Source organism: Lissotriton helveticus, chromosome 4_1 (genome assembly GCF_964261635.1).
Source record: "Lissotriton helveticus chromosome 4_1, aLisHel1.1, whole genome shotgun sequence".
NCBI classification, from domain to species: domain Eukaryota; kingdom Metazoa; phylum Chordata; class Amphibia; order Caudata; family Salamandridae; genus Lissotriton; species Lissotriton helveticus.
The window spans coordinates 2,048,090,850-2,048,113,588 of NC_136063.1; the positions used below are offsets into that span (position 1 = coordinate 2,048,090,850).

The 22,739-nt window shown below is 48.0% G+C and overlaps 1 protein-coding gene across 1 annotated transcript in view; it reads right to left on the minus strand.

Annotated features, from left to right (window-relative positions):
- Nucleotides 1-565: 565 nt before the first annotated feature.
- LOC144829517 (lysosome-associated membrane glycoprotein 2-like) overlaps nucleotides 566-22,739 on the minus strand; it is a 327,120-nt gene continuing 304,946 nt past the window's right edge. Inside the window, exon 8 of the mRNA XM_078688732.1 lies at nucleotides 566-1,885. Coding sequence (XP_078544858.1) covers nucleotides 1,743-1,885 — 143 coding nt within the window. The 3' untranslated portion in view covers nucleotides 566-1,742. The remainder of the gene's footprint in view (nucleotides 1,886-22,739) is intronic.

Genomic DNA, 22,739 nt, shown 5'->3' on the forward strand with positions numbered 1-22,739 from the left:
AGATCTGATAGCTTCAAGTGTCAATAGCTGCTCCTCATTTGGGGTATTAAGAAATCCAAAATTACTCCTCAACGTTGAGAAGACAGTTATGAGATCCGTGAATGAATCATGAGTAACATGCATTGAGTTCCATACAAGAGTCACCATTAGAAATTGAGATACTTTCTGGAGAGGATATTGCATGATAATGAACTTCTAGATTTATCATCAGCGTATTACAGAGAAAGGAAGCAATTTCCAAGGTAGTCTGGTTTATGTTCTGTCCATCACCTGTGGGATAACGTCTGGCATTTCAGGATCCCATGAAGACTAACGTCTTTGAAGGATATTATTAACAAACAATTGAATATATTCTCTGCGAGAAATGGCCACCTTAGTGATTTCAAATTACCCTTTGAAAAATCTGATTTGCCATTCTGTATTAGAAATCAAAATAACAAAGTTGTGCTTCTCCGGTATATCCTGAGGTTAACTACAAATGTCATAATAATTTAAAAAAAAGGTTTCTACCTACTCACTTGATGGAATCAGAAATTTCCAAAGAAAGGTCACAAACAATACTAAGTTTATTTCAATTCTATTTAATATTTTTCTGCATACATGATATATTATTTGTATAAGGTGAATGACATCACATATTTGGTTTCTTCTTTGGTTAATATGCTAATGTAGGAGGATGGTCACATGCTCCTATTTCAGACATGGATGGGACTCAATCAGTATTTAATACCAAATATTGTATGCCACAGAAATTCGTATTTAGTAACAGGATAAAAACTATGATATTCTGCTCATTTAGCATTTTTTAAAGGGTAGAAATTAAAATGGATATATAATTAAACATCCTGGATTACCATATGTAAAATGTATCACTGAATTCTCACTTTAAAAAAATCGATGCACTAAAAATCTTATGGGGATGGAGATTTTATGTGTTTCAATCTGCCCTTGAGTGGCCTAGTTGTTAAAGCCTAGTGTTAAACCTTTTTCACATATGGGAAGGTCTGACTGTGACTTCATTGGACTTTACTGTATGCATTGTCAATATTACGATGGCAGGCACTTGGAATTAGATTTGTAGAAGGTTTCGTTTTTAATACATCACCTCACCTGAATACTTGTAGGTTCAGCTTGGATTTCATGATGAAGCTTATGCATTTTAGAACTGTGAACCTTACACTTTGATGCTTGTGTTTTATGCATTTAATTTTGCTGTGTGGGTTGAGCCAGGAGTGCCTGGATGGGGTGCACATAGGTACTTGGAACAGGAAGTGGAGATAAGATAGGCTTTTTACTAAGTACAATGTTGGCATGGTGCACAACAGCTTGAACAGGATCAACATAACTGCAAGATTTGACTTTGATGTGCTGAGTAGTAGGCAGTTTAAAAACATTGTCAAAAATGTCTTACATAGTTACACTATTTATTTAAAAAAATATTTCAGATCAATTTGAATATCTGGCAGTTCATAAACGCTTTCTCACAATACGATCTGCAAGAACTCAAAATATGCTACACATTTAACTGTAGATTTAAGACACTCATTGTTTTACATAAATTAAAAGACTTGACGTTTACCTTGCTTAAAGATTGCACAATGTAATATTTGCCTTCAATAAATCAGCGTATACATGCCTACAGTGCATAAAAATGTGTCCATAAGTTAATTTCACATCTCTACAATAGTTGTGCTTTTGATTTTAATTCTTCATACTTTGTAGGCGATTGTACAGTGGATGTCTCAGAAATGTTCATATCCAGCTGCGTTGCGTCTCTTATGGCCAATGACATACGCCACAAGTATAATAACAACTAATACTCCCAAAACTGCTCCCACTACTATGGGTACAAGGAAGTTGTCTTTATCTGCATGGCAATCTTCAGCTGTATTTGGAGACAAAATATATGAATCAGAGGTTAAATCGAGCTCATAAAAAGGCTAAGTTATAAATAACTATAATACTTCTATGTGTACCCTCAAAGGTAAAAAAAAATACGAGAGAGAAAAAAACAACTTTTATACACATTGCACTCACTTCTAATAAATCCAGCATTTTATTGCTAATGCAGGTTATGGTCAATAGGAAGCAATTCCACTTGTTAGAATTGTTTATCTGAAAAATCTAAATTCATTATGGCAGTATAGTGTAATATTGAAAACGTTAAAATAAGCAAGTAAAATTCAGCCATCAACAGTTATCCAACAAGACAGAATGTTCTTGGCAACCAGGGGTCTAGGCAATAGCAGATTAACTCTAAATCATCGGCCTTTTAATGCAGACAAGAAATCCGAGTCCTAAGCAGTAACATCAACATACAAAAACTCCAGAAAAAGAAAAACAAGCATTTGCAATGCAATAGGTCTTGCATTTACGCGAGTTTGAGCTATTCACTTTGTAAATAACAATGCCTTTGATTTTTGTTTTTGTTTTTAAAACTTAAATTTAAGGCATTGTCATTTACAATGCAAATAGCTTACACCCACGTAAATGCGAGACCTATTGCATTGCAAATGTTTGTTTTGTAATTGTATTTATATAGCGCTAACGACTCCTGAGTTGAAGCGCTTTTTGGCGAGTGAAGAGATCATACAGATATGCATGCTCAAGAGTAACGACTTGCAGCCCTATGCCCTTCATAAAATCAGGATTCATCAGCAATAATCTACAATGAATGTGCTTTTAGCTCTACACCAGCCCTTAACTTGTGCCGGTGGTTGCAGGTAGTCCGCACCAGCGCTCATTTTTAGGGACCAGGATTTTTCGTAATCCGAGTTAGGTAAAGCGAGCGTCACTAATGAATTTTACTTGTGCAAGAGATGTGGTTTCGGGGGCCTGCGTTAGACATGAAAACCAGGTGACCTGGGGCCTAACCCTTGACCAAAATGGTGTGATCCTGGGCAGAGCGCACCACATTCCTAGGTGTCAGCTTCCTTTTCTGCCAAATGCTTCCAAAGTCTAACATTCAGAGAAGAGGGAGTTAATTTCGTGGAAATAAGCTGCACAAGTCCTCACATTCGCCCTCCCTCCTCCACACACATTGAAGGGCTCCCCAACCCTACAGACAGGAAAGTGGGGGCCGCTCGGCCCCCACGCACACATGGCTGTGCCCGGCCCCCTCCCCCCCCCCTTGGCCAGCCCTGGTTGGTCGCGCGTCCCGTCCTTGCCCCGGAAGCAGTTTTGCGCTTCCGGGTCAAGGGGGGGCGGGACCACGACATAGGAGGGGTATTAAGAGCCTGGGGAGCGCGGGAAGCGGCCTCTTTGTGCCCGCGCTTCTTAGGCTCGCTCCTTGCCCCGCTGTGGGCAGGTTAATTTTCTATTTTATTTTTCAGGTCGTGAGCGAAGGAGCGACAGCCGGGGAGGCAGTATCTGCAGCCGAGGAACTTTTTTGCGGTTCCTTTTTTATATTGCTACAGGTGGCGGAAGCTGATCGGCGGACAGCACGACTGGGCGGTCAGGGACACTCGGGAACACAGCTAGGCATCCGAGGTCTGGGGGATCAGCAGTACGGCATTACGGACGGCCCTGATCGGGCGAGCAGAGCGCACAGGCGCAGCATGAGGCAGGGTATCTCAAGCCTATCAGGCTAGGTAAGTGACGGGATAGCGGGTGAGACCCCGGATTGAGGATCGACTCAGAGGAGCGAGCGGGGGGGACAGCGCGACGTGGTGGGCAGGAGCCTTGCTGTGCTAATTTTGAGTAACAAAGCGAAGCAGGGTCGGCTTCGGCAGGAACTGGAGGGGAGACCACAGTTTTTATGAGAGGAACGGTTGGTAGCAATTGGTGGCAGACTCTGTTTTATCGTGGGGATATTTTGTAACAGATATGCTTATGAAGCTGGCCAGGATAGCTCGTTTTTTCGTGATTTAGGGAACAACACGCTTGCACATCCAGCAGTGGGGGAAGATTGCAAATAGGGTTCTGAACAAACATTGGTCCTCCTGGTTGGGTGAGCATTTGTTTTAACTGTTGTCAGAGGGTGTAGCTGGTTACAAGAATTATGCTGTTTATTGATTGTTAGAACAGCTCTACTTGGGCAGATAGACAATTACCCTACTGTGGCTCTATTTCAGGGCACATGATTTAAATAGCAGTGTACCAGGCTGTTTAGTCGAAAGCTTATCTGTATTGTTTTATTAATTGCTAGAACAGCGCTATTGGCTGACAGTATACCAGTGGCAGTAATTGGTGGTGTAGGAGGGCAAAGGTGTGTGGAGAGTCATTTGCGAATCGCCACATTTCGGTTTTAACGATTTTCTCATCATAGGAGCTACAGACAAGGTCGCTGCGGACCGGGTAGCTGTGGTGCTCGCGGTGGACGGCGGATCCTGAGGACGCGGGCAGGCCTGCATTTCACTGCTTCTGGCGGGCTGCTGGGCTAGAGTTCGCTCACCTAAACACTCCAGGCTAGCTGTGGTGTGCGGTCACAGTTGCGTGGTGCCTACAGCCAGCTCGTGAGCCTCCAACTTGGTCAGGTACGGAGCACGGCGTGCTCATAAGTAACCTATTGTGTAGAGTAGGTTCAGGGTAACATGTCTGCCAGACGGGGTGCAAGGAATACGAGTGTGGAATTAATGTTTCAAACAATGATGCGCAGGATGTCAGCAATGGACAAACGATTGGGGAAGGTGGACAAGTTGGATAAAACCGTGGCAGAATTGGGAGCGAGGGTGGATGCCCAGGCAGGCCCATCGGGAAGGCCTAAGCGGACCATAGTGCCCCCCAAGCCAAGGGGGGAATTTGAGACACCACCCAAACGTGCTAGAACTAAGAAAGTGGGTGGACGTGGGGGGTCCCCGAGTCCAACTCCTAATATACTGCCGGTGGATCCTAGTGCACCGATTCCTATCCCTCACCCCCCGGCGGGTGTTCCGGCCCCTGCACCGCAAACACCACCAGTGAGTGTGCCAGTAGTGCCTGGCGTGCCACCGACTGTCCTGGCCCCATTTAATATTCCGGCGCCAGTTGCACCAGCGACCGGCCCTGTCCCGTCAATTGTCCCACCGGTCACTCCAGGTTCGGGACCAGTGCCCCCCGAACTGGCAGCACAGATAGCGGCGGTACTTCCTTGGTTGGGGATTGGGGGAGTGTTACCTGCTGCAGCAGACCCATCGGCAGAGGCCCAAAAAATGGTTGCTCAAATGCTGTTGGCTACGGGCGGGAGTGGCACCCCGAGTGCACCAAATTCTCCCCAAACAGGGCCAGCGAACGATGGCGAGGCAGTCAAGACAGTGGACGCAAAACAGCCCACCGAAAGTGGTAAGGAGGTAGCCCTGCCGGTGCTGGGCGAGGGCGCAATTCCCTCCAGGGGGGAGTGTTTAGCGCAGCATGTATCTCAAAGTATGAAGGAGTTAATTTGGGCAGACAAATATGTGAATATTTTCTCCTTACTGATTGACAACAGGGAGTGGGACTATGCAAAATCACAGAAGGATATGATGTTGCCTAGTGAATGGCGATCGCAACTGTACAAATTTAGGGTGGAAGAGACACTCATCAATTGGATTAGGGCCTTTTCTGTGTATAGTGCAGTGATTGGGGAACGCTTCCCAGGTATGCAAACTGTGATGGCCTGCTATCAGAGCAGGATTACAATGTACCATGAGAATCATGGGGGGGATGCATGGAAGGAGTACGACATAGCCTTCAGGAAATCGAGGGAGTTCAACAGATCATTAGCTTGGGACAAGGTCGATTCTATTTCCTGGCACTCCCAGTTTGAGAAGGGTCAGGCCGCAAGTACTAGCGCCACCGGTAGTAAGGGGTATTCCCCCAGACCCCAGCAGCCCTTTCAACAGCCCTTTCGCCCAGCGCAAGGTGGGGAGTCGGGCAACAAGACCAGAGTTAGTTCAGGTGGGAAAGGAGTATGCTGGGATTTCAATAGGCGGACGTGCAACAGGGCACCGGGCACCTGCAGATTCAGGCACGCGTGTAACTTATGCGGTCATCCGTCCCACCCAGAGACTACATGCCGGTCAAAGGGCAATGGTTCTGGCAACAGAGGGAGGAGGAAACCCGAATAACAGGATTCAGCCCCTGGTGGCGAATTCCCCTATTTTGGTGACGGCTATGATCCCCTGGCTCAACAGATACCCTAATCACACTTCCGCTAGGATGTTACAGGAGGGTTTCACACATGGTTTCCGGATTCCGGCTGGGGGTTACATCGGGGCACCGCAGTGTAAGAACCAGTTGTCAGTTCACAACAACCCCGAGGTGGTAGCAACAAAAATAGAGAAGGAGCTGCGCCTTGGTAGGGTAGCGGGCCCCTTTTCTGACATCCCTGTTCATAATTTTGTGTGCTCGCCTTTAGGGGTGGTACCTAAGAAGGAACAGGGCGAGTTTAGGCTAATACACAATTTGTCGGCACCTAAGGGCTTATCCTTGAATGATGCAATTGATGAGTCAATTTGTAGTGTGAAATATGCATCCTTTGACCAGGTGGTGAAAATGTTGAGGTCTTTGGGCCCTGGGGCATTGATGGCCAAATCAGATATTGAGTCAGCTTTTAGACTTCTCCCAGTGCACCCGGCGGATCAGCACCTGTTGGGTTTCTCCTTCGAGGGTAAATACTACATGGATAAGTGAATGCCCATGGGTTGCTCTATTTCATGTGCATACTTTGAGCAATTCAGCTCTTTCCTCGAGTGGGCCCCGAGACAATCTATAGGTCACCAGTCTGTCATGCACTACCTAGACGATTTTCTTTTCCTGGGTCCGGCGGGCTCACGAGAGTGCGCGTGGGCATTGCAGGAGTTTTGCGTGCTCATGCGTACTTTTGGGGTCCCGCTAGCGCAGGGGAAAACGGTTGGGCCAGTGACGTGCCTGGAATTTTTGGGAATTGAGGGATTCCGTGGAGGGCTGTTTCAGGTTACCCGCAGAAAAAAATCAGAAAGTTTAGGTCAACGCTGGAACTATGCTTGCAGACTAAGAAAGTCACCTTACAACTGTTGCAGCAAACAGTGGGTCAGCTGAACGTTGCATTGAGAGTGATTCCCATGGCACGCCCGTTTTCCCACTCAATTGCACAAGCCATGAAGGGTCTGCGGGAAAAGCATCATCGTACACGGCTCTCTGTTGAGGTTCGCCAGGACATGCGTATATGGATTGCATTTCTGGAGGACTTCAATGGCAAGGTGCTGTGGGGTGCCCCCACGCTGTCCTCAGCGGAGTTAGGTTTATGGACCGACGCTGCAGGCAATGTGGGGTTTGGCGCTATTCTCGGCAAGAAGTGGGTGGCGCAGAAATGGCCTGGATGGTGGGAAGATGACGGGCTGACTGCAAACATTGGGTTCCTTGAGCTCTTCCCAATCTGGGTAGCGTTGAAAGTGTGGCCGGAGGAATTGGCCAATCGCTCAGTAATTTTTTGGTCGGATAACATGACTGTGGTGGAATGCATCAATCAACAGGCGGCGAGGTGTTGCTTCATACTGCGCCTGTTGAAAGAGATTGTGCTATGTTGCATGAGACTGAATATACATTTCAGGGCCAAGCATGTCCCAGGGGTCTTAAACAATGCAGCTGACGCCCTTTCTCGCTTTAAGATGCAGGTATTCAGGGAACACCTACCGGCTGCAGAGGCCTCCCCAGCTCACTTCCCATTGACTCTCTGGCAGATTGGTGCCCCCAACTACACGACCTTGTGGCAGCCAGCCTAGCGCCAAAGACAAGGACAGCTTACGAAGGGGCGTTCGGGTCTTACGGTAACTTTCTGGGTCATGATTGGGAGAGCAGGTGGGATCGGGAGGCTAGCTTCAATGGGTACCTGAGCACTTTACAAAGTGAAGGGCGCACAGCGGCGACAGCTAGCAGACACAAAGCAGCAGTCTCCTTTTTCGCACGTGCCAAGGGAGTCAGGGATCCGACAAACAGTTTCCTAGTCCAAAAAGCGCTGAGAGGATTGCGGCGCTTGCAAGCACCCACCGCTGATGTTAGGAAACCGATAGGTTTTGAACGCTTGTCAGCATTGCTCCTTGTCCTACAGGACACATGCAGTTCTACAGCCGAGGTGGGGTTGTTTAGGGCTGCTTTTGCTCTCGCATTCTACGGGGCGTTCAGGGTGGGCGAACTGGTGGCAGCCAACAAGCTAGACAGGGAAGGTGGCCTTCAGCTGCGTGACATCAGCATACGGGATAACACGATGCAGGTTACCATTCCGAAATCAAAGACTGATCAGGAGGCCAGGGGTCAGACTCTGGTCTTACACCGGGCGCCGAATAACCCGTGCTGCCCGGTGTCACATGTGGAAGCATTAATTAAGCAGCGCGGAGTGGGACTTAGTGGAGCATTGCTCACGCATTCGGATGGTACCCCTTTGACCAGGTTTCAGTTCCAGAGAGTATTGGACATGAGTATTGCCAAAACAGGTTGTGATCACAAAGAATTTGGGACACATTCTTTCAGGATAGGGGCAGCCACTGAGGCCACTGCAAGGGGGTTGAATGTCAGTAGTGTGAAGAGGATTGGGAGATGGTCTTCCAATGCCTATAGGCGGTATGTGCGGTTGCACATGTTGTAAGGGTCAGTCGCCGCCCCTCTGACGCCTGCTTTTTGTCTTGTTTAATTTCTAGTTTCTCGGGCCTGTGACGCAGGACGGAAACTACTAAAGGACCATCAAGACCGACCGTCAACATCCAGGCAACGGCAGGAAGACAAACGGAGGATGAATGTAGTATGGGTAGTCGGTCATTCTTATGTAAAACGTGCTAAACCAATTTTCCTTGCAGGAGCGGGTAGACGGAGGGCGGAGCTCGGGGGTTTCAATGTCTCCTTCCATGGCAGAGGGGGGCTTAGCCTCAGTCAGCTTAAGGGGTTCATGTCAGATCTACTCGAAAGACACACCTCACCACCTTCAGTGGTCATCTTGCACCTGGGGGGGAATGATCTGGTAGATTTGGGCAGAAGGGTCCTGTTGGAAGAAATCATCTCAGCGGCAGGATGGCTGGCGAAACTGTTACCGGATTGCACTATAGTGTGGTCACAGTTGATACCGAGGCTGCAGTGGAGGGGGGGTGAATCAGTCAGGGCGCTGAACCACTCGGTAAAGAGTGTCAACAATAAACTAGACAAGCTATTTCGAACTCCTTACCTACAGAGCATACCTCATGGCTGCATCTGGGGGGAGCAGTTCTATGTGCGGGATGGGATCCATTTGACGGAGCCAGGGAATGCCCTTTTCATAAGAAACATCTTGACATGGGTAGAGGGTTTTGCGAGGAGGATATGACCTTTCAGTGTAGGTTGTTGGGGGGGGCCAGATAGTCGGTCAACTATGCTGGCCTGTGGCGGTAAGGTCATAATCGGTGAGCAGCAATTTAAGGTCCTTAGGTGGGGGAGGCCCCATTCACGAAAGGGGTCGCCCAGGGGGAAGGGCCATTGGTCTCTCCCAGAACTTCAGGGGCAGGATATCCGCTTGCTTGGGTGCGGGGGAGGGGAGTCAACACTTTCCTCAGGCTGGTAGCCACCCCACACATACACTATGCACTATGACGCTAAGGGCGCGAGTGTAAGGGCCCTCCTGTTATGGTTAAATGGAGTTCACGGAGCGCACGAGGGAAAACGGGCCCTTGTCGCGCATGCGCATCTCGGACGTGAGAGCGTAGCTGGGTAAAAGGATCTGACACCGGTTAGCAACCTTGCCGTAGGACCAGAAATTATTAGAAATGCAAATTTAATATCAGGATGTTAGATTCGGTTAGGAACCACGCTGTATTAGAGATTTGTTAAGGTTAGCCCATCATACCTGTCGAAAATGGATGTAAATCTAATGTTCTGAAATTTGCATTTAATAATTATGTAAATGTTAATTTTATCAATTTTTTTTATTTTGTTTCATATTTTAATAAATACGGCCGGGGGGTCTCGGGCTCGAGACTCCCTGCCTTCCAAAGAAATTCTGTGTTGGACTGCTAAATGTGTAATGTTATTCTGCATGTTATGGCGGGGGGTGGCCGGCAGCCACAGACCATGAGGAAAGTGGGGGCCGCTCGGCCCCCACGCACACATGGCTGTGCCCGGCCGGCCCGCCCCCCCCCCCCCCCCTGGCCAGCCCTGGTTGGTCGCGCGTCCCGTCCTTGCCCCGGAAGCAGTTTTGCGCTTCCGGGTCAAGGGGGGGCGGGACCACGACATAGGAGGGGTATTAAGAGCCTGGGGAGCGCGGGAAGCGGCCTCTTTGTGCCCACGCTTCCCAGGCTCGCTCCTTGCCCCGCTGTGGGCAGTTTAATTTTCCCCGCCCTCCATCCCCGGGTAGCAGAATTCTGGGAAGGACGCTGGTAGGTATACGGTGTAATACTATGCAATGTCATATGAATAAAGATTTCCTCCTTAGGCCTTTTTTCCCACGCATACAGGCAATGTTAATATGTATAATTTTACTGGTGCAATAACTATTTTTTCCTTAGGCCTTTTTTTTCCCTCTTAGAATAGAAATGTCGTATTTATTATGTGGGTCTGGCGGTAAGGTCATAATCGGTGAGCAGCAATTTAAGGTCCTTAGGTGGGGGCGGCCCCATTCACGAAAGGGGTCGCCCAGGGGTAGGGGCCATTGGTCTCTCCCAGAACTTCAGTGGCAGGATATCCGCTTGCTTGGGTGCGGGGGAGGGGAGTCAACGCTTTCCTCAGGCTGGTAGCCACCCCACACATACACTATGCACTATGACTCTAAGGGCGCGAGTGTAAGGGCCCTCCTGTTATGGTTAAATGGAGTTCACGGAGCGCACGAGGGAAAACGGGCCCTTGACGCGCATGCGCATTCCGGACGTGAGAGCGTAGCTGGGTAAAAGGATCCGACACCGGTTAGTGACCTTGCCGTAGGACCAGAAATTATTAGAAATGCAAATTTAATATCAGGATGTTAGATTCGGTTAGGAACCACGCTGTATTAGAGATTTGTTAAGGTTAGCCCATCATACCTGTCGAAAATGGATGTAAATCTAATGTTCTGAAATTTGCATTTAATAATTATGTAAATGTTAATTTTATCAACATTTTTCATTTTGTTTCATATTTTAATAAATAAGGCCGGGGGGGTCGCGGGCTCGAGACTCCCTGCCTTCCAAAGAAATTCTGTGTTGGACTGCTAAATGTGTAATGTTATTCTGCATGTTATGGCGGAGGGTGGCCGGTAGTCACAGACCATGTTCATGACAGCCATGGGACACCCTTCATATCAGGCACGCTTACATCATGCACCCTTTGGGAGACAGAGGACACCGAGAGTAGCGCCAAACCCACATTTGCACCACTTGTGCACTTTGTATGAACGTTCATCTTATATGAGCTTGCACCCCCATCACCCTCGAGGCCACACTGTCCTTGACCCTACAGCACATGTGGAAGGATTGGGGGCAGTGAGATCACAGGACCCAGGGGGCGATGGAGGTGCCAGGGAAGGGGCTGGCACCGACTCGAACTCAGGGAGAGTTAAACACAACACTTTCATCGCCCAAGGTCACATGCTTGGAGAGCACGTCCGGCGCAGACCGGGGCTTGAAAGAAGGCGTGGGTCTGTTGGTGCATCTGAAAGGACATGGGCTTCCGGCCATGGGAGCACTGAGGAAAGACACGTCAACTCAGCCACGAACACACACCCACGGGCGGGCGGAGAGCAAAGGCTCCATCAGGCAAAGGGGGAGAAGAAAATTAAAATTAAATGTGAGGAAAGGCTGGTTCTGTCACCGCCACCAACTTGAGGGAGTGCAGAATACCCAGGAGAACCAGGGCATGCTGGGATGGTGAGACTAGGTACCATGCGGGACTCTCTTCATGCAGGACCACACCTCTCTGGCAGCGACAATGATCTCTTAATAATACTCAGCATGCCTTTAGCACTCACCGCGTATCGAGACATTTATAGGCGCTATAAAAACAAGTGTTATCCCTCAACTCACTTTATTGGCCTCAGAAACCCGTGTCAGGATTTGAACCTACGACCACAGCCTCCTCTCGGTATCTGGTGTATTGTGCAGTTGTGTGCGCCTCGCTCGTTGTCAACTGCTGTGGCTTCACACGTGTGTGCAACCAAAGCGGTTTCTAACCAGGCTTGGTCACCAGATGACTTTGTCACAAGACACCTTTTTATCAGTACTGGGCATCCCTATGACAAATCACAGTTTTCAGGTGTCTTGGTCCAATTATTTACATCTAATCTAGTCAGGACTACAACTCCCAGAATGCACTTATTTGTTCAAAGTTAGCGTGCCTGTTAACCCACAGGGTAGTAACTATAGGGATCTACGTTTCCTGGACAGGGCTTTATATAGTGTACTGGGGGCTAAACCTACAGGTGGGCCATACACCTCGAAGCCTAGAGTGAGTTATATGCTATACTGTGGGGGTGGCCATACCCTGCAAAGCCCGCAGGGTGTTATATGGTATACTATGGAGCAGCCATATTCCTCGAAGCCCACAGAATCCGTTAAATGGGATACTATGGGATGGCCATACCCCTTGAAGCACACAGAATGAGTTATATGGTATTCTATGGGGTGGCCACACCCCTCGAAGCCCAAGGGTGTTATATGGTATGGGACACGGACAATTTGCACGGAGGCACTTTTCTTGACCTGGACTTCAGCGGCTCTTTCTCCTTCCCGCCCACATCTCGCGGCACCCGCTTCCCGGGTGCCGCATCGCCTTGTGAGGCGCAGGGGCATTTTCGGAAGATCTACAGCTGCAGGGCGGCTTCGGGTGAGAGGAGCCAGCGGGGCTGCGAGCGTGCAGGGACTCCAGGAACCAGGAGTCCCTGCGAGACCGACCTCCAGCTTCCGGTCCGCTCTCCCTGCTGGCCCGCCCCCCGCCCTACTGAGGATTTAAAACCGTCCCTCGCCACCTTCCCTGTGGGACACGGACAATTTGCACGGAGGCACTTTTCTTGACCTGGACTTCAGCGGCTCTTTCTCCTTCCCGCCCACATCTCGCCGCACCCGCTTCGCGGGTGCCGCATCGCCTTGTGAGGCGCAGGGGCATTTTCGGAAGATCTACAGCTGCAGGGCGGCTTCGGGTGAGAGGCGCCAGCGGGGCTGCGAGCGTGCAGGGACTCCAGGAACCAGGAGTCCCTGCGAGACCGACCTCCAGCTTCCGGTCCGCTCTCCCTGCTGGCCCGCCCCCCGCCCTACTGAGGATTTAAAACCGTCCCTCGCCACCTTCCCGGTGGGACACGGACAATTTGCACTGAGGCACTTTTCTTGACCTGGACTTCAGCGGCTCTTTCTCCTTCCCGCCCACATCTCGCCGCACCCCGCACCCGCTTCGCGGGTGCCGCATCGCCTTGTGAGGCGCAGGGGCATTTTCGGAAGATCTACAGCTGCAGGGCGGCTTCGGGTGAGAGGCGCCTGCGGGGCTGCGAGCGTGCAGGGACTCCAGGAACCAGGAGTCCCTGCGAGACCGACCTCCAGCTTCCGGTCCGCTCTCCCTGCTGGCCCGCCCCCCCGCCCTACTGAGGATTTAAAACCGCCCCTCGCCACCTTCCCTGTGGGACACGGACAATTTGCATGGAGGCACTTTTCTTGACCTGGACTTCAGCGGCTCTTTCTCCTTCCCGCCCACATCTCGCCGCACCCGCTTCGCGGGTGCCGCATCGCCTTGTGAGGCGCAGGGGCATTTTCGGAAGATCTACAGCTGCAGGGCGGCTTCGGGTGAGAGGCGCCAGCGGGGCTGCGAGCGTGCAGGGACTCCAGGAACCAGGAGTCCCTGCGGGACCGACCTCCAGCTTCCGGTCCGCTCTCCCTGCTTGCCCGCCCCCCGCCCTCCACGCCCACTATATCTTACCACAAATCTCCCGCAGCGCGGGACGCAGCTCGGGGCGAAGACCGGGCTAAGAGCGGGCCGTTTTAGGCCGTTAGAGGCCGGACAAAGCCGGGCCGGGCTACCCCCCTAACACCTAGCTTACAAAAAATCGTTGTAAATATCCCTATCTGTATAAACATGTCTCCAAGGGGAAGCAGAAGTAAGACTGCAGCAAAAAAAGGACAATTAACTGGCCCCATAGACAGTTTCATAACAAAGGCTAACACCTTCATAGATCAGAGTATTTCACTCATAGAACGGAGAGTATCCCAAGACCTTTTGGAGGCCCGACGATCCTCACTGGGTCATATAGCAACCGCTAGAACACCAGTCCCAACCAAAGGTCAAAGACATAGTGAGGGTGGGACTAACAACAGGCAGAGCCTCCCAAATATAGTTGATCTATCGGTGTCACAACTCTCAGAAACTCAACTAATAGCTGACTCTGACCTAGAAAAAAACCCCGATTTAAATCTACACCCTACACCAGAAGAGGCAAGACAGGCAAGAGGGAGGAGGGAGGGAGCAATAAAAAAGAAAAAGAACTACGTAGCGACAAACGAAACATTAATGAGAAAACAAACTCCATCCGCTACAGAGGAAATAGGAAACTCACTTAGTCCCCCCATGCTGGGAAATCAGAGTAGGCACATTGTGAGTATACATCATGACGCCTCACCTACCACAAACTTAGTGATGGAATCTGAGGGCTCTCCATCAAACGAAATTGATAGTAATTGCAATCTAGACCTGCTGAAAAAAATTGAAAATCTCCTACGTAAATCCCTTTTACCCATTCAAGACACCCTGGTAAAACTAGAAAAAGCCATAGTCGAACTTACTGTGTCGATGAAAGCTAACTCTGCCTCAAATCATGTACAAGATTCACAAAAAGTACAAAAACCCGGGGCGCTAAAACCGGTTAATATAATCCCTGCGGCCCAAGTAAAAAACTCAATACCTGTACCCACCGTAGCCCCGAAACCCTCAGCTACAATACCAACTAAGAATAAACCACCAGATTCTTCAGTCTCAACAATCCCGCCAGGAAAAAATAGAACCCCCTGTAATGGCACTATCATAGCTACAAACAACAAACAACCATCAACCAAACAATCCCAAACATACCGACCGAGGGAAAGACAACAACAGGGCGAAGCACGACCAGTAACACGACCAGTAACGCTCCCACCAGAAGCGAGTCCATTCGTTGCTATATTGACTGGTGTACCAGAGCTGACGGATCAAAAATACGAACCACACTAAAATACAACACTAGCTCAGCATAAATCGTCCATCACCACCCCCCTATTGTTCCACTAGAATTCTGATGATTAGAAGAGCCCCTTGGGTCGGCCATTGCAAAAAAACAATACAGGGGGACTGTGTCCTAATAACTTTTGAGGACGCCAGAATAGTGGAACACATTTGCTCAGGAGAGGATCACACTCCAAATGGGGGGGTAGGAATAAAACGTCTTTCCTTCTTTTACCCATCCACACTTCAAGACGGTCCCTCGCAAACAGAGGGACCCTGGTACACAGTAGGCCCTCCTTATCGAGGCAGAGAAAGGGATGATTGGAGAGGGCAAGAACAGTGGAGAAAATATAGAGAACCTCCACGCTGGGATGGCTGGAATGGACTACCACTAACAAACATGTATAGTGGCCTAGAGTGTGTCGACTGACCACCACAGCCAGAAGAACAGACCTCAAAAACTCCAGCTATCCCGCCAATCCCAGATAACCTTTTAATCCCTGAAGATCTAGCCATTTCCAACAATCTACAAACAGACAATGCCCTCAAAAATAATCCTACAACTCTGAGCGTGATCTCCTGGAATATCGCGGGATTACGACCAAAGCTGGAGGATGGGACCATCATGCACCATGTACACAGACATCAAATAGTCTGTCTACAGGAGACATGGTCACAATCAGAACTTCATTTGCAGGGATATAAGACATATTTTTCCCCTGCACTGGGGGGACAAAAGGGTAGACCAAAGGGAGGACTAAATATATACATAGCTAACACCGTCCAAAACATAAAAATAAACATCATTGAACTGGAGCCCAACTTCCAGATCATTGGTCTCTCTTTTCCTAAAAACGAGTTTGTAGTCCTCATTAATTTCTATAACAACCTTGAGGAACTACAGCTCCAGAGAGTTCTGGCCCACCTTTATGAAAAATTAACTACCCTTAGACAGAAACAAGGAGCAAGGGGTGTATTGTCTATAATATGGGCAGGAGATTTCAATCTACATCAATGTACCCAATCAGACCAAAAATGTCCTGGTATGGTGACAGAAGAAGGTGATTCCCTCATTCATTTTTCCCACAAGAATGCAGGTGGAATCATGAATGATCTCCTATCAGATCTGGACCTTCAAATAGCAAACATCCCGGATCACAGAACTAGCTTATTAGAACCGACCTATATAGGAAGAGGTTTCAACACTACGGTTGATTACTTTATAATATCAGCTAGTCTACAACCCAGAGTAAACAGCTTTGACGTCACACCAAACACCCAAAGTGATCACGCTATTCTTAAAATGGAAGTGACAATAAATCATCAACAATCCATCCCTATGACGATAGCTAGTGCACTGACCCAGGATAATATGAACCTGGGCCAATTGAATGGGTACTCAATAAAGTGGGGGAAGATAAACCCAGAGGAAATTACCAAAGACTTGATAAAGTCAATATACCCCCAAATTAAGAAATGTTTAGATACACTGATAGAAGACGAGGAACTTCTTAATAACTTTGCCCAAATTATGGAAAAAGCAAAGTCCCTACTTACAGCAAAACATAAAGCTGGACCATGCCGTTCAAAAGGATGGTTTAATCAAGAATGTACTCAGGCTCATTCAAAACTCAAAGTGGCACTAAACAAAGATGAAAGGGATCCTCACATCATATCCGCTTTAAGAAAGGAATACCCCACAGTCAGGAAAAAGAGAAAAGCGGAATTAAAGCAAGCTTTATGGGATGAACTCCATGTTAGTGCACAGGAAAAAAATAGTCAGGCATTCTGGAGAGTAATCAGAACCCCTTTTTTGGCTGACTACACAAATCCAAAAATTGAAGTTGCGATAGATGAGTCAGAGTGGGTATCACATTTCTCAAAAATCTTCCAAAAACCATTCTCTGAGAAAGAAACTGAAGCTGAAGATGAGAATTTAAAAGCTCCACTCTACCCTATTCAAATAGACTTCGAAATCTCCGAGATCCTTCTGGCCCTGAACTCAAGCAAAAATGGAAAAGTGCCAGGCCCGGATGGAGTCCCGGCTGACTTCTTCAAGTATAACACAGATCTATGGGCCCCGATCATTCCCAGGGTGTGCACGGCAGCGGCAAAGAAAGGAATCCTGGAGTCCTGGACAAGGTCTGTCATGGTACCGATATTCAAGAAGGGTAACCGCCAGGACCCCGCTTGCTACCGCCCAATATCTCTGTTGGACTCATTGGGAAAGATGGCAGGTAGGGTGATCCTGGAGCGACTTCAGGACTGGGCGGGAGAGAGGGGCATACTGTCCGAACTACAATTTGGTTTTAGAGAGGGCTTTGGAACTGTGGAGCAAGCCCTAAACCTATCTGTGATCATTGGAAAACATATACACGCCAAAAAAGATAAACTGTACATGATTTACGTGGACTTATCTGCGGCGTTTGACTGTGTTTCCCACACCAAATTGTGGTCCCTCTTAGCCCAAATGGGGGTAGACCCGCCACTCCTGAATTTTCTGAGGGAAATGTACTCCAAGCCCTCTGCTAGAGTCCGTTTTGGCACAAAGGGAGAGCTGACAACGTCCTTTAGAGTGGAGCGTGGAGTCAGACAAGGATGTGTCCTGGCGCCTTTCCTTTTCTCCCTCTACACTAACAACTTGGAGGTTGAACTTTTGAAGGGCGCCCGGGACCTCCCACAGGCAAAACAACGCCCGATTCCCGCTCTGCTCTACGCGGACGACGCTGTCCTCCTGGCACGAACTCCCTGTGAACTCCAAAAGACTCTTGACAGGTATTCTCAGTATATGGGTACCCTAGACCTTCACATAAACGTGAAAAAGACCTTCGTGATGACGGCAGGTGCTGGGAGGAAACATCTGAAAAACATTACCCTCAATAACCAAAAAATAGACTCTGCAACTGAATACTGCTATCTGGGAATTACAATAGACAACAAACTGTCCTGGAAAAAGGCAGTGGAAGCGAGGAAACACTGCTTTAAAAGAGCGCTAGCGGCTTTGGTGACATTTTCACAAAACTGGGAAAACGCCCGCCCGTGGAACTGTTAGCGATATATAGGGCCAAATGCATATCGACAGCCCTGTATGGAGCAAGCTTATGGGGTCACACGGACGTCACTTCCTTGCAAATAGCAGAAAATAACTTTTTAAGGTTCCTTCTGATGGCCCCAAAGCGATCCTCAACCTTTGCTTGTCACGCTGAATTAGGTGTCCCACATATTGAGGACCTCGCAAAAATCCAACCACTACTTTTATGGCGCCGGATTTGGTCTTCGGAAAAAAATAACCTTACCAAGATGATAGTGGCAGACGCAATGACATTAGATCATGCCCTAAAAATCAAATGGTTAGCCTATATCAGGAACTTTTGCATTGACCTTGGGGCAGAGCAGTATTATTCAAATCCTGAAAAAATCTGAGAACTTACAAAGAAACAACTAAAAGCATTAGCCCTGGGACACTTTGAAAACCTGAGATTACAATCTGAAGTAGGTAAACCGTCCGTTCAACACGCGATAATGGTCCAATCTACTCTTTTAATTCAGCCCTATCTAAACCTTAACCTTGGTATTTTTGACCGCTTCCTACTGACAAGATTCAGACTAAACATGTTTCACAGACTGGTTTAATCAAGAATGTACTTAGGCTCATTCAAAACTCAAAGTGGCACTAAACAAAGATGAAAGGGATCCTCACATCATATCCGCTTTAAGAAAGGAATACCCCACAGTCAGGAAAAAGAGAAAAGCGGAATTAAAGCAAGCTTTATGGGATGAACTCCATGTTAGTGCACAGGAAAAAAATAGTCAGGCATTCTGGAGAGTAATCAGAACCCCTTTTTTGGCTGACTACACAAATCCAAAAATTGAAGTTGCGATAGATGAGTCAGAGTGGGTATCACATTTCTCAAAAATCTTCCAAAAACCATTCTCTGAGAAAGAAACTGAGGCTGAAGATGAGAATTTAAAAGCTCCACTCTACCCTATTCAAATAGACTTCGAAATCTCCGAGATCCTTCTGGCCCTGAACTCAAGCAAAAATGGAAAAGCGCCAGGCCCGGATGGAGTCCCGGCTGACTTCTTCAAGTATAACACAGATCTTTGGGCCCCGATCATTCCCAGGGTGTGCACGGCAGCGGCAAAGAAAGGAATCCTGGAGTCCTGGACAAGGTCTGTCATGGTACCGATATTCAAGAAGGGTAACCGCCAGGACCCCGCTTGCTACCGCCCAATATCTCTGTTGGACTCATTGGGAAAGATGGCAGGTAGGGTGATCCTGGAGCGACTTCAGGACTGGGCGGGAGAGAGAGGCATACTGTCCGAACTACAATTTGGTTTTAGAGAGGGCTTTGGAACTGTGGAGCAAGCCCTAAACCTATCTGTGATCATTGGAAAACATATACACGCCAAAAAAGATAAACTGTACATGATTTACGTGGACTTATCTGCGGCGTTTGACTGTGTTTCCCACACCAAATTGTGGTCCCTCTTAGCCCAAATGGGGGTAGACCCGCCACTCCTGAATTTTCTGAGGGAAATGTACTCCAAGCCCTCTGCTAGAGTCCGTTTTGGCACAAAGGGAGAGCTGACAACGTCCTTTAGAGTGGAGCGTGGAGTCAGACAAGGATGTGTCCTGGCGCCTTTCCTTTTTTCCCTCTACACTAACAACTTGGAGGTTGAACTTTTGAAGGGCGCCCGGGACCTCCCACAGGCAAAACAACGCCCGATTCCCGCTCTGCTCTACGCGGACGACGCTGTCCTCCTGGCACGAACTCCCTGTGAACTCCAAAAGACTCTTGACAGGTATTCTCAGTATATGGGTACCCTAGACCTTCACATAAACGTGAAAAAGACCTTCGTGATGACGGCAGGTGCTGGGAGGAAACATCTGAAAAACATTACCCTCAATAACCAAAAAATAGACTCTGCAACTGAATACTGCTATCTGGGAATTACAATAGACAACAAACTGTCCTGGAAAAAGGCAGTGGAAGCGAGGAAACACTGCTTTAAAAGAGCGCTAGCGGCTTTGGTGACATTTTCACAAAACTGGGAAAACGCCCGCCCGTGGAATTGTTAGCGATATATAGGGCCAAATGCATATCGACAGCCCTGTATGGAGCAAGCTTATGGGGTCACACGGACGTCACTTCCTTGCAAATAGCAGAAAATAACTTTTTAAGGTTCCTTCTGATGGCCCCAAAGCGATCCTCAACCTTTGCTTGTCACGCTGAATTAGGTGTCCCACATATTGAGGACCTCGCAAAAATCCAACCACTACTTTTATGGCGCCGGATTTGGTCTTCGGAAAAAAATAACCTTACCAAGATGATAGTGGCAGACGCAATGACATTAGATCATGCCCTAAAAATCAAATGGTTAGCCTATATCAGGAACTTTTGCATTGACCTTGGGGCAGAGCAGTATTATTCAAATCCTGAAAAAATCTGAGAACTTACAAAGAAACAACTAAAAGCATTAGCCCTGGGACACTTGGAAAACCTGAGATTACAATCTGAAGTAGGTAAACCGTCCGTTCAACACGCGATAATGGTCCAATCTACTCTTTTAATTCAGCCCTATCTAAACCTTAACCTTGGTATTTTTGACCGCTTCCTACTGACAAGATTCAGACTAAACATGTTTCACAGACTGGTTTAATCAAGAATGTACTTAGGCTCATTCAAAACTCAAAGTGGCACTAAACAAAGATGAAAGGGATCCTCACATCATATCCGCTTTAAGAAAGGAATACCCCACAGTCAGGAAAAAGAGAAAAGCGGAATTAAAGCAAGCTTTATGGGATGAACTCCATGTTAGTGCACAGGAAAAAAATAGTCAGGCATTCTGGAGAGTAAACTATTTTGCACTTTCTTCATATAATTGTTTTATCATGTATTAATATGCTTTTATGGATTTCTAATTTTGAAACTCCGAATAAAGATTATTATTATTATTATTATTATATGGTATGCTATGGGGGTGGGCCATACACCCTGAAGCCCACAGGCCAAGCTTAAGCAGTAATCATCTGCAACTACTTGGGGGGGGGGGGGATGTGTTTTTATATTGGCTGTTGCTCTTCGTCGCACGTGGGAGAATGAAGCAATCTTGCTCAGTGGGTATAGTGGATGCTGCACAAATCTGACAATACATTACACATCAAAGTTTAGAATGCAAGGATGAGAGACTCAGCCCATCATCATTCCGATGATGATAAAATAGGCCCGAGTAGGTAGTGACAGCCATCCGATATTGGAAGCGCCCCCACCAAACAATATTTTCTAATTAATAGTAGCACTATTGGTGAACCTGTGGCCCTAAATCAACTGAAGTTTTCTCATGTCAAATGTGGTCTTGCCAGTCGTGTATTTTTCATACATAATTGTCTTGACAGAGAGCATTAAAGTGTACAGTTTAAAAATCCAACAAAAGCGGTCCCAGATGTGCGAACTGATGTCTCTCCTCTGTCCCTGCTCAGCCACACATGTTAAAATTAAGCGACATCGTAGGGAGCATACACTTACCCAGGATTATCTAATTGCTAAATCATAGGTTGTGCCTGTGTACAGATTCATTCAAGAGGCATACAGACGGGCAATTACTGACCCATCATAGTTTCAGGCCAAGACACTGAGGCGCTCAGATAATCCTGCACCAACTCGCACACACCGGGGAGCGTCACGAAAGAACACCTATTATTTAATGAGCTGCACTGAACGCACTTCACTAACGAGCTGCACGACCATCACTCCCCAGAAAAGATGTATTGAAGGATAGAATCACTCCACAGACTCCCGCCACACTCACCCAGAATTGTACTGGTCTCGGCTCAGCAGCACTGTGCAAGCTCAACGTTAGTCTCACTCCCTGGTGTGGGGGAACCTGGGACTTAGTAGCCCCACTTGCTTCTGCTAAGGCTGTTGTAACAGAGATATTAACAATATGAAGGGGAGTGTAATAGTGACAGCTATCGCTAATTGCGTCGAAGGGCTACGTGGGAACTGCTAGCATAATCTGCAGCGGCGGAATGTGTGAGGACTGCTAACAATTTGATTCAGTGGGGTATTTATGAGCTGCTAGCATCGTTTACAGCTGCGGTATGTGCAGGGGTTGTTGCCATTTACAGCGTCTGGGTATACATACAGGGTCGGCTGGCACCATTTGAAAATTAGGCTACTAGCACCGTCTGCAACGGTGCTTTGTTTAGCAGGTATCTGTTGCAACAGTGGGCAGTGTGGTGGCTACTGTCACAATCTGAAGGGGTTACTAATGGGCTGCTGGTGCCGTGCACAGCGGGGATATTTTCAGATGGAGATATTGGTTGTAATGGTGTACAATATACGGGGCTGTTCAAAATAATTGCAGATAGAGAGATGTAGTGGCCCGCTTGTATGATTAGCAGCAAGGGTGGTAGCACGATTTCCAGGGGTGTTGTATTTGCTTGCTAGCATCACGGGGCCCCTTAGTTTGACGAGTTGCTGTCTTGCGATGCTGTCTCCTAACTGCGTGGTTGGACTGACGGGCCTCTGATCGGCTGAGCTCGCTGTCAGTCTGCACGCACTGGAGAGACGCCCGAGAGCCGGGAACAAAGGACTGACCCACTCGATAGCACCCCCTGCTAGGAACCCTGTCCGAGGCGCACAACGATGCACTCCCTGGAGAGCCCTCGATTAAAAATAAACCTCCCTCCA